Here is a 12890-nt window from a genome sequence, read left to right as displayed (position 1 = left end):
TTCCCAAAAGTGCAGTTCACCCACATGGCATATTTGCTTACCTTCCTCCTTAAAATATGAATGTGTGTTATCCCTATAGCCCTACCCAAAGCAGCAGGGGTAGGCAGAGAGGTTCCCTCCGCATCCTCTGCCAAATCCTGGGGAGCAGAGGGGAGCGGGGGGCAGGAGCTGCCACGTGCCCCCAGAGAGCCTCTGCTGCCGCTTCCACCGTGCCTGCTAGCAGTGGGTGCCTCCTTCTGTGGTGGCAAGGTAAACGGGTTTCTAAGGGAAGCCGTGTCAGATACAGCATGGTTTTAATTATTTTCTTGCTTCAGAGTTGCTGCTATTTTGTAAGAGATGTGATGGATGTGCGTTCTGTTGCATGGCAACCGCAGCTGGGCTGCCTTGCCTTGGTTTTTCTTGTTTGCTTTGCTTTGTATTTTTTCCCAAAAAAAAGTTTGTTGGTTTTGGACCTACAAAATCTTTTCTCTGGCAATTAGTTTTAACGGAAACATGCTTCTGTTTTTTGATCACTTAAAAAACAAATCTGCCCTTTGCTTCAGCGATGTGCCCAAGAAACGAGACGTAAGAAAATCGAGCTCTGTATCTGCCTGAGCTGCTGTCGCTGCAGCTAACCTCAGGCAAGTCATTCTGAAAGGTTTTCTTCTGGTTCGGTTTGGTTCACTAACCTCAGGCAAGTCATTTTCAAAGGTTTTGTTTTGTTTTGCTTTGCTTTGTGCAGTGCTTGCTTGCTTTGATGAAAAGTTGTTTCTTCTCTGTGGTTAAGTGCCCAGTAGCTAATAACACGTCTGGGACAGGGAGAAGTCAGTGCTGGCAGTACGCTCCGTGTCCCTATAACCGTCCGTAAGTACAGATGCATTCATTCCTTGCCTCCTTGCCTTGCCATCTGTAAGACGGCAGAAGTTTAGCTCCTGTTACTTAGCAGTTGGTCTTGTTAGCAGCTTTGGAGTATTTCCTTTGTGGCTGTAAGCTCGTTTGGGTTAGTGCTTTAATTTTCTGGAGGGCAGAAGCGCCGTCCCCCACGCCGTGGCCACCCTCCCCTTCACCCCTGTGTCCCTCTGTGACCCTTTGCTCCTGCGGTGTAATTTAACTAAAGAGATGATTGATACTGAATTGTTTGAATTATAACATGTCAGGGGAGCAGGGAATTTCATTCAGATGTTGAGAGCTGTAAATCCTGTTTCAAGTTCATTATGTCTCTGCCGGGCTGCCATTTAGAAATAGGCTTCCTCTAGAGGATAATGGTTGTTAAGATTTCAAATCCTGTACACACGGTGTGTTTGTGTTAGGTCTTCTTAGCATGCCTTTATTCCCCTGTACCTGTACAAAAGCAGCTGCCACCAAAGCCTGAGCCAGGTACTTGCAGGCTGTCTGGATGCTTTGGGCAGAGCTTCTTCCTGAGTGTAGAGAAACCGCTGGAAGGTCAGGGCTCACTCCGTCTGCACCCTGAAACATGCACAGATCTGATCGTGGTAAGCTTCCCAAACTGGTCAGAGCAAGCAGGAATAATACTGCCGTCATTCAGACCGGCTCCTGGGCAGCCTCGTGTTCCCCCGTGGTTGTAGTGCTCCTGTCTGTAACTGGAATCAGGGAGCACGAGGAAGGGCAGCATTCAGCGGCAGTGATTTCCACCAAAATGTCTTTTTTCCTCCTAATTGCAATTAATTGATAGAAAACTGATAATTAGTGCTGAAAGAGATTAATGTCTTTTGTGGAATAAGTTTTTTCAGGATTCACAACATAAATATACCAGACTTTCTGCTTGCAGTCTGACAGTCCCTCCCTGCATCTTGTGATAGCTTCAGTCTCTTGTGTCCATGACTCCAGGTGGAGCCCAGAGGTTTTCCTCTTGCCATCATCCTCACCTTATTTAAAGCTCCCTTCTCTCCGCATTTTATTTTCTTCTAAACATAAGTATGTGCAGCTGCCTGACAGCAGAATGGCTGTCATGCTGCAAACTGTCCGTGCTACCTGAAAAGCCCAGGTCCTGCCAGAAGCAAGAGTGAGCATCCATCCATGGCCTCAAGGTGAGACCTGGAAGTGTGCTAGCCAAAAAGCCTTAAACTGCTGAGTGAGTACTTTCATTCAGAAGTAAAGTAGCTTTCTGCTGCCGTAATGCAAGCCTGCTGTAAGTTTTAAAGTTCTATAATTTCTCTCAAGTTGTAATAATAACACTAGAAGGTGTGAAATCATCCAAGACATTTTGGTAAACAGACTTAAGCTTAGATAAAGCCACCTACAGCACCAGCTAAAAACACTTCCTGTGTAAACTCCAAGTGGTGGATTTTATCAGTCTTGTTTTCTGTTTTGACTAAATTTCTAAGCCATTTTCCAGTGTGACTTGTATTTAAAAAATAAAAAGGGGGCTTAAGGGTCAGGCTGGAATAACATACAGAACCTGAGACCCAGACAGTTGTAAAAGTCACCCACATGGCAGAGTTGAACTCCGCGGGTGGATGCTGGCATGTTTCCAGCTGTTTAATACGTGGTGTTTTCTTACTGCAGGGTCAAACTGAAGTGACTTTTGCCATATACTTTCATCTCATTTTCTGGTCTCGATCTCCGTGTGGACTGGTAAGATTCGTGAGAGCGTCCATGTGATTTCTCTCAGGAACTAAGCATTTGAACCAGAAAAGAAAGGTCTATCGCTGTCTTAAAGTAAATAAATCATAGGTGCAACGGAGAAAACATGCTCAGAGCGTGGGACAGGAAAGTTGTGCGTGCCGGAGGTCAGTAGCACTCGGGCTTGAAGACGCATTGATGGACAAAAAGGAGCCCTGTCTGGGCAGATTTAGATAGGTTCAGCTGGAAACAGCCTTTTTCTTACATAGTGGAGAGAGGAGATGTGTAAATCTTTATTGTAAAACTTGAGCATATCTGTTTGCTAAATGAACCATATCACAAATACTGACAAGAGACGAACCTAATCACTTCTCCTGTGTTAGCTGGGTGCCTCTGAGTAAGCCATTCAGTACGCTACCAGGGGGAAATTGCTTCTTGCCAGGTCCCGAGTGCAAAGAATGAAGTCTGCAGAAGAATATTGCTGCATGGAAGTGGTCTGGAGCGTATGGGACCCCCTCTTGGAAATGAGTAAGGTTTCTGTAGTGGTCAGTTGAATGGTTGAAGAGATGATGGAGCAAAGTTGCTTGTTTTCAGCTATGGGAAGGAAAGTACAGAGGATGTTTTAAAATGCCCTCCTCTTCAGTTTGCTTTTCCCCATCCAGCAATAAGCAAACAGCACTGCAGTAAGGAATGTCTCTCTGTTAGGAAACTAACCGTCACTCAGTTGCAACCCACATGCCGTGTGCTGGGCTTTGGGAGAAGGGGAACAGGGATCGATACCTTGCTCTCTTGAAGCATCACCAAATGAGCTGTGTTTAAGGGAATGTGTAAGCTTCTCTTGGCTATGGCTGTATATCGTCCTCCTTAGGCTGTTTGAGCAGTAGAGCTAAAAATACTGCTCAAGGAGCTGTGGCTCTGAATCCTTGTCCCTCTGAATCTGTCTCATCTGATGCGCAGGCAGTGTAGCTTTTTATGATCTGTGATCTCGGTATAATCGTTTCACTAATGGGAGGTTCCAGTCTCTGGCTCAGTGGAAATTAAATCATCAGTTCAATAAACTCTAATAATTTTTTTAGCATGGCACTTCTTCTTGCTTTGATAATGGGAAAAAATGCAAAGCTATGCGTAATGTTCTGAAGTCTCACCAGTCTTTCACGATGCATTTAATCCTACACAGCATGCAAGAGTAAGAGAGGAGGGAAGATCAGACTGTAATAAGAGAGGGAAAGAGTCTAAACTTTCAATTTTCTGGGAAAATCCATGATTGTCATGATGTTTTTAGCTGTAAACATTTCTGTAAAATGAAATTCCAAAATTTGCTTTGATTTTGTTCAAGAGGTTTTGGTTTTGTTTTTTAAATCAGTGGTCAATGTGTCCTTTTAAACATACCGATACTCTGTTTTTTTGGCATTATTGAAATCTTCATTCAGGACTTGATTTTTTGTCTTTATGAAATTTGTCCTGCCCAGGTCTGTAATTGAAGGCCTGAATCCAGGAATTCACTTCACTGTGTGCTTAACTTTACTCCTGTTTTTGTGTCCAATGGAAATTAATGGGATTTAATGTGCTTGTCTACATCTGGACCATCAAAAATTAAAGCAAAGAAAAATAATTATTGAAGCTGGCTGTTGGAAATTAGATGTCAATCAAAAATTGATTTGGGTAACTCTTTGTGGAAATCATTAACAGTACAAAGAAGGCATTTTTGCTTTACGGATATTCTGTGCCTGGGGCATCCGTAATGTTTAGCTTTGCTATAAAACACTGCTGCAAACACGATGCTGACAACACGAGACTGACTTAGCTGTTACTTTCTTGTTTCTGCTATTTTATTAACTCTCTAAATTAAAAAAGAAACCATTCTGACACTTGAGAGTTTTCAGGAAGTGGGAGCAAGATGTACAATTTTTGTATTGATACACCGAAACATTGTAGTGGTTTTGATATTACGTGGGGTCCGTGTTTCTGCTGCTTTGGCTACGCAGCTCGGGAAGCCTCACTGAGAGGCGCCGGGCTTCTCTCGCCTGGGCTTTGCACTGGCAGGTTGGGGTGTCCAGTTCCTTCCCAGTGCCTGCACCGATTCCTTCTTCTACACCTTGGAAATGTGGCTGTCATAGTTTTGCTTCAAAATTTTATTGCTCGGGCTCCTAATCTGCAAAAACTTTGCTTCACAGAACTGTGGGAACGGTCTAGAGCTTTTTATTTATTTATGGCAGGCTTTAAATTGTAGGGCATTGGGAAATACTCACATTTAGGATGCTGGAATAACTTTCTGCTGGGTAGAAATTTGTATTTTGGCTCCTGAAACCATGTCCCCTGCTAACACACCGTACGCACTGCTACCCATATGTGGTTCGAGAAGGGGCAGCCCCGTTCCGTGCAGGACCTCGCGCCCCGTTTGCAGAGAGCCCAGGACGCGGGGCTCCCTCGCCCAGGGACGGCGACGGCCGTGGCCTGCGTCTGGTGCAGCACCCCTGGGCTGGAGGCTGCCGCTTTGGCCTGCATCTCATGCAGCACCCCGGGCTGGAGGCTGCCGCTTCACAGACGAGCTCGGCTGGTTGCTTAGCAGCTGCGGAACTGCTGCAGTGCCAAGGTAAAGCTGCCGTGGGCCGGGGCTGCCCCTTCTGCACCAGCCTTGGGCTGGGTTGAGGCAGCGCTGGCCTCACGAGGGACCTCCGGGAGGGACGGCGGGGCCAGGACCTCCACCACGGCCAGGTAAGCTGCCCCTGCTCGGTGCTAGGCCCCTGCTAGCTGCCGGCAGCTCGGCTCTGCGCTGCGCAGGATGCGGCTCCGCGGGGGGAACGGTGCCGGCGTGGTCTGCTCGGTCTGCTCCCTCCCTGCACACCCTGCTGCAGGAGCAGGAGCTGGCTGACCCCAGGAAATTTAACTCATGCTGCCTTCGTTTATGACAGAAAGACTGCACACCTACAGTACAACATTTAATGTTAAAATAGCGGGGAGGAAGTGTTGTCAAGGGCAGGACTACAATCATTTGGCAAATAGGTTTGTTCTTTGCATGGGCAGCGTGCGAGATTGTGTTGAAATGTCCTCTGAAGTGCAGCAGGCAGAAGCAAATAAGGGACTGTGGCGATTTCTCAGTCTGTTATTTCCGACACTGGTGACTAAACCTGGCTCAGCTGAAGGCCGTACTGGCAGCTTACCAAGAGAGCAAGAGCCGCTTTAGAGCAAAAAACAGAGAAAATTGGAGAAGCTGTCATCTTTGGGGAGATTCTTGGACTTGCAGTCCTGCTTTTGTTTTTCTCCTGTAGACCAAAATTCAAATGACAAAAGTTACAAAAATGGCACAGCATTTATGTCATGTGTAGATACCTCTGTAGGCTTCTGAAACCCAGACCATTTTTTGTATGAAAGCAGAGTTGCTTGGTATAGTACACAACTTGGAGCTGTCGCATTAATTTGGCAGAGAATAACTAGTATGCTGTATTATAGGATTTACATTTACAATTGTGTTACAAGCTTTGGATATTAGTAGCAAAGTAATGCTTCCAGCTATGTAAGTGATTTCAGGGTGTAGCAGGTCGTGGTGGGGAAGCTGGCCATGCTTTTTGGTCACCCAGGTGAAGAGGCCCCGTGTCCATGTCTCCGTCGGGCTCGCACAGCCACGGCAGCAGGTCTGGGAACACGCCGTGCAGTCGTGTTCCCCACCGAAAACCGGAACCGCGCTGTACCCCCTCGTACACCGTGCGTCCCCCTGCTTTCTGGACTGGCTGCCAGGCATCACTCCCTCAATTTTAATCCGTGGCCCTGCCTTTGAGTGGCTGCGTAACTTGGAGAGACCTGATTCCTTCACTTGGCATCTTCTGAGCCCTCGCACTGCCGGCATTGCCGTGCTCCGGGAGCACCCGGAGCGCTGCAGCAGGGCTAACATCTGTTGCACGCTCCGCTGTTTCCCTCCCCCTTTCCCTAGGGAGGCAGCTGCATGTGGAGTGCGAAGCCCTGAGTGTAAATCCGGCGAAGATATTTTCTTTTTAAATATGGCCGTGGTGTTGTTTTGGGGAAAGAAAGGTTGAAGAAGTGCTTTGCACTTGAAACAGAGGGTGGGGAGGCTTTGTGGAGGTCTGTGGTCACTGGTTCAGCGTCCACAGCTGTACAACAGAAACGTGTCTTCTCTGGGGCTGCATGGGAGTGTTGAGAGGATTAATGACTGTGCATGAAGTGCTTTGACCTGTAAACTGCTGCATTATTACAAGACTTTTTTATTGATCATAATAGGCCATTGAAGCATTTAGAAGTAGTCATTAAGTATTAAAAGCTTCACAAAGTAAATTATGCTGTGCTGCCATGGTCTCTTCCTTGTCCCCCCAAGGAATATATATGTATCTTGTCCGTGTTTTTAACTGGGGAAATGATCTGCACTTAGGAGTAAATCTTTAGCTAGTGTTGTTATTCATTATAGATTTTTTTTTTTTTTTTTAATTCAACAGAAGATTTGCCTGGGGCATCTGGCAGAAATATTGCAAGCTCCAGTGCTGCCTTCAGATCCTTGTTTGCATGTTCTTCTATCTATGTAGAATGTGATTTCAGGCTATTTATACAATCATTTTGTGATTTACATTTGTGCAAAGACACCTTGTTTACAGAAGTGCTACAAAGTCCTTGTCAGACAGGTGCAAGTTAAAAGCTTTGGACGGGTCCCATAACTGCTGGGCCACATCCAGACCCGCTGGTGTGGGATTAAAACAGGAGCACTAACAGCAGGGTTGAGCATGGGTGGCTGTCTACAAATTAAAACACAAAAATATTGCTAAGGTGTTTTCATCACTTCCAAATGTTTTGCAGAATGGGATTGCCCGATCTGTCGGTTACTTGCAGAAGAGTTGTCCTTTTCCTCATCTAACCAGCATGGGTGAGTGTGTAACGCTGTGCTGCTGTCCTCTGTTTGCACAGGGAAGGAGCTGGATCGTGAAGCGGAGTTACGAAGACTTCAGAGTTCTCGATAAACATCTTCACCTGTGTATTTACGACCGGCGTTTCTCTCAGCTCTCAGAGCTACCCCGCTCCGATGCCCTGAAGGACAGTCCAGAAGTAAGTTACCAGCTCTGCAGACATTCAAAGCTCGGTCACCAGCAAGGAGATGGCAGATATTTTCGAGTATGGACACAGTAGTTTTAATGTGCCCTGAGTTAGATTTGGAAATTAATTAGAAGTAATATAACCAGCGTGTGTTTTCTACACTTTGATTTCCGTGGTTTAAAGGGAAATGGTCTGCAAGTTCGTACGAATTACTGTGCCTCTAAATGTGGGGTGATTGTGAAGAGAGTCAGGAATGAGGCTGCACTGTTAGTACCTCAGATAAGAATTTTGGTATGCCTTTGGAAACTTTTTCAGTGATGCAGATATTTGCTGACTTAACATTATCAACTTAACGTTCCTGGGAAATCATGCTGTTCTGGGACTACAGCACTGCAAGAGTAATACCACTTGGAATGCTAGATTGTATTTATAAACTGAAAATTACTGAAGTTGGGTTCTAAGAGCATTGACATTAGTGTAATATTTAAATTGTATTTAAAAATCTTAGAGAGTGCTTTTTCCTACGTGAGTAAGAGTTATTTTTCATTTCTTGTCTTACCACCTTCGCTCGGAAAACGATGAGTCTTTGCTGTTGATAACTCGGGGATTTGTTCATGTCCAAAATAATTTTCTGGGAAGTAGCAGGTGCATCGTGACTGCATCATTTAGAAAGATGAGGACAGGGAGACAATGCAATGTGTGGCCACAGCAGGTTATTTGAGCCAGCAGAGCATGACAAAACAGCCTCTGTTAGGCCTCAGTCTGTCTGTGGGAAGAGCGTGCATCACAGCCACAGACAGTGCCCATTGCTGCGTTACACAGGTCACTGGTCTTGGGGTCCTCTGCTTGTGTGTTTGCCCCCTGCCATCAAGCACAAGTACGAAAAAATCCTGACATGCTGTGTTGGAAGGCTAATGTTGCCTGCCCACAAGATGTGTAGCTGAAAAGGGAGATCAGAAAATTGAAGCCATTCCAAGCATTCAAAGTAGAATCTATCCAGGATGTATAAATCAGAGTCCGTGCTCTCAGTGCCAACCGGGTGAGGATTGATTGCTTTAGAGCTACACACAATGGCTGAAATCAGTACCCCACTGAAGTCTACAGGGCTTTCACCATTGGATATGGGAGATTGATAATGCTTTTCCATTGCTCATCAGACAATGTGATTTATTAGTTGCTTTGATTTCATGCAGGTTATTTCTGAAGAGAATTTGAGGTTATTAGTCTCTTAAATTCAACAGAAGAAGCAATATTCAGGGTAATAAATTCCTGCATTCATTTTTTGAAATTATATTTTAAGCATTCCTGTCTCTTAAATCTTCATTTGTTCAGCTGATCAAATACATTTAATATGTACCTTATATCACAAGGCTGAAGATCTGCATTGTGTCCGTAAGCACAAAAGACGTAAAGATGTTGAACAGCTCTACTGCTCTGTGGAATGGAATTCTGCAGCTGTGTGTGTCTCGTGCTGTATTTTTATTTTGAATTGACCACATTTGAACAGATGTTTGGGGAAAACTGTTTTAAACAGTCTTACAAACTCTGGGCTACAGTATTGCTTTATAACACTGTCAGTGAAGCTGAGGAAAGACCTTACCAGCGTCTCTTTTATGAAAGCAAGTTTATTGTTACATAAGGGACATTGCTAAGTGTATTTTTAAAACCCTCTTCTTCTATTTGAAATATTACTCTCGCCAAGGGGTCAGTCTGAGTTGCCACATTCTTAAGGGTTTGCAAGTGGGTGGAAATGGCAGCCTGTGCTGTTTTTTTTTTTTTTTTCTAAATGGTTCTCAGATGTGTTTGATGACCATAATACAAATGATTTGTTTGTGTATGAAATTCACAATGAGAGGAGGGCTTTAGATTTAAAGTATCCTGATGGGAAATTACTAAAAATCTACTATCTTAAAAAAATTACATTATTACTTTCACAGGGAGCTGCTCCTTTAGATACTTTTTTCTATGCAATCATTGCTACACACCATGTATAGCTTGCTCCTCTCCAAATGACAGATTTCTTTGCAAAAGGGAATATGTTTCTGTAACACTTGCCTGTGCCAGGGGATAACTTCTGGTAGTTCTGAAGAGGTCTCTCAAAACTAAAGTGTGTGAACAGAAAACCTGTATGCGTGTTTCTTTTCTCTTCCAGCTTGTCAGCCAAATGCTGATGTCTTACCTGGCCCGTCTCTCAGCCATCGCAGGCAACAAGATAAACTGCGGGCCTGCTCTCACATGGATGGAGGTATAGTATGAAGTTCTTTGTTTCGTGACCTTAATGAGCAGAGCAAGGCACAGATGTGCTCTTCTACCTTTCCAGAGAGGTATAATCCTTCCAGATCTATTGGCGTCACTGAAAAACTATCCTAAAACCTTGATTTCCTTGCTATAGGCATGTAGGTGGCCACAAGAAAGGTATAGTACAAACTGAATCGGATCCCGTGTTACAGGAATACAGGAGCTATTTTTGCCTTCTGCTTGGATTTTGTCTCTCAAAGTCATGTCATTCTTCTGATATCACAAAGTAGCATAAAGTGGCAATCCTAGTGCAGCAGGGATTAGGCCAGCAGACCACCTAGGCAAGTACAGCCCATGGCTGGAGTCCCCAGGTGATAGATTGCAGGAAGCGAACGCATTCTTAGCTCTTTTTTTGGCAAGACAATAGTGCCAGCGCACTAAACTTAAAACTATTGGAGCTGCCTAAGTTATGCTGTTTGTCTGTCCTCTTCCCCCTCTCCCCCCTCCCCCTGCCCCCTGTAATAGCTGCAGAAACAATAAATATTATCTGCTCCTGTTTGCCATCGCTGTTGGCTGAACTGCTCAACAGAGCCTGCTTTGTGCTTGCAGTGGCACGGTTTGTGTATTGTGAAGTGCAGCTGTAGCTTTGGTTTCTCTGTTAATGGTCTTCTACCATCTGAAACAATAGACCTTCTTGGGCAAAGAGCGCAGGAAAGAATGGGGCTAAATGATCAAGGCCACCTGTCTGTGTCAGCGATGCCATTGCTGATTAGTCTGGGAGGAGATGTGTGTGTCTCTGCATTGCCTGATGATGCTGCTGCACACCAGGAGCACAAACAACTAGACTTGCAGTTCGTTTTCATAAATGCTTATGATAAGGACTGAGTGCATTTCCTGCAGGTTTCCCTGCTGATATGCTCCTCACCCTTGGGATGAGACAAATCCTGGAAACCTCAGAATGAAGGGAGAAAGGAAGTTAGAGAGAAAAATGAAACTATTGTCTTTACAGCAACACAGTGAAGTACAGATTGCAGCAAGTCTACTGCACTTGCTGCAATGCAATTTGAATTCTCTAGAATAACCTTTTCAATTAACTGAGATCCTTGCAAAATTTTACATGGGCACAAAAATCTAGAAATTTTGAAAGCAGGCCAATGGTTGCAGCAAAGGGGTGCAGCCATGTTTTCTTAAAATAAAAAGAAATATAAAGGTGGGAGAAAGCTGAAAGTGCCACAAGTTTCCAGTTTGGCAGCATTTCCCCCTTACCTCAGCACCTCTCCTTGAACGTTAGTTCCACTTCGCAGAGAATTATTGTAGTCGTCTTTGTGTTGTCCTTTTAAATACTTCAGGAAAAACAATACAATTCAGTGATAAAAGGAGGTGCCAACACTCACTGTCATGCTGTTGTTTGTATGTAGAGATGTTTAAATACAACATTTTTGCCATTAGCTGGATGCCAGGGGACATACAACCTTCTGAAATACGCTTTATGAATTGTTCTTCCTCTTCATTTCTGTGTGTGCTGTGCCCTACAATGTCTCTCCGTGCTGATCTCCTCAGGGGGCCCCCAAGCTGTGCTGTCTCTGTGAATCAGCTTGAAATCTCTGCCATGTATGAGCACCAATAAAATGCCTGCTCACTTGTCCTCAGCTGCCTCACAGTCCCCTGTGCTCTTTGTTTCAGATTGATAACAAGGGGAATCACCTGCTAGTCCATGAGGAGTCATCCATTAATGTTCCTGCTATTGCTGCTGCCCATGTTATTAAGAGATATATTGCTCAGGCAGCAGATGAACTGTCCTTTGAGGTGAGTAATTAAAGAAGCTTACATTCTTTGTTGTCATATACAGGAGAGTGTAACGTGTGTGTGCATCAGGAATACACTCAGGCACCTTCAGAATGTTTTGTGAGGTGAAGCTTAGAAGATTCAGTTAAATATTAGACTTGCACTCGGTTGGCTACAGGGAGGAGTTCAGTCATCTATAAAATATAGCTTTACTTGGCATTAGTGTCTTCTGATTAAACAGATACTGCCAAGTATTCTAGCCTGGTCTCAGAGCAGCAGCAGACCCTGCATAGTTTGTCCTGCACAGTGCATTAAAAGTATGTTAAATCTGTTCAGGAAGGCTGTCCACATATGTGTGTTTGTGGACACATGCCAATTTAATTATTCACTCATGCCAGTTCTGTACAACCTGTGTTACTATTAGCAAGTCCATGTCTAAAACCATTTTTAAGAACTTCTGCTCCCATGGAGTGTAAAGAACCAGATTGTCAAAGAATTTAGTACTTAAGGGGCAAGTGATAATCCAAATCTCTTCTGAAAATCTTACCTGATGCAGAGCAGGAGTTGCCGTGAGGCAAAGTTCTTGCAGATCAGGCCCTGGAATCCTTTGGGTGTCCGGTTCTCCTTGTCCTTTCTATCCAAAAAGCAGCATTTTGTGCTCCGATAGGGTGCAGTGGCAATATCAATGGAATGTTCGTAGTGTTACATAAAGGAAACGTAAAGGAAGATAGTTAGTGCCCAGAGGTGTTTTTGAGATCACATTCTGAGCATGCAGCACAGGAAGTAAAACTAATAGTGATAGTCTGTTGCTGCCAGGGCTTTGCTCATATTCAAAATCGAGGCAATTATTAGTGTACACCAAAGAAATGAGCTAATCAGAAAGACATATGGGTATGTCATCTTCCAAGTTAAAATGCATGCAGAACAGGGTACGGGCTGTTTGTCAGTCTCTCGGTATTAATAAAAGCATTAGGGTGGCAGTCCCTGCTTGTAAATCTTACAACTCAGAGCCAGCAGGCTAAGTTGGCCTTACAACTGTCATGCAGTTGGGCAAGTGGTTATGAGGCATAGTAAGCAAGCAGGGAACCCAGGGCACGTGTTTCTTTCCAAGTTTGTGCAGGGAGAAACCTTGGCAGAACAGAAATGGAATGGGTTCAGTAGTTTCACAATGTTGTGTTCTGTTCCCTAACCCACACTACAGTTTTATATTTAAGCTATTGTTAATTTCTAATAAGCAGTTGTGAAAGTAGCTAACTGGTATTTGCTCCTCA

General features: G+C 44.4%; 1 protein-coding gene across 2 annotated transcripts in view; it reads left to right on the top strand.

The window, feature by feature from the left end:
* ARHGAP32 (Rho GTPase activating protein 32) overlaps positions 1–12890 on the top strand; it is a 259950-nt gene that overhangs the window by 170159 nt on the left and 76901 nt on the right. For both annotated transcript variants that reach the window (XM_035555641.2, XM_050715088.1), the window contains exons 7-9: positions 7471–7608; positions 9749–9841; positions 11518–11640. In XM_035555641.2, the coding sequence (XP_035411534.1) occupies positions 7471–7608; positions 9749–9841; positions 11518–11640 (354 nt within the window). The remainder of the gene's footprint in view (positions 1–7470; positions 7609–9748; positions 9842–11517; positions 11641–12890) is intronic.

Source organism: Cygnus atratus, chromosome 22 (genome assembly GCF_013377495.2).
Source record: "Cygnus atratus isolate AKBS03 ecotype Queensland, Australia chromosome 22, CAtr_DNAZoo_HiC_assembly, whole genome shotgun sequence".
In the NCBI taxonomy this organism is placed as follows: domain Eukaryota; kingdom Metazoa; phylum Chordata; class Aves; order Anseriformes; family Anatidae; genus Cygnus; species Cygnus atratus.
The sequence above is the reverse complement of the archived record's forward strand: the minus strand, read 5'-3'. Positions and strand labels throughout refer to the sequence as shown.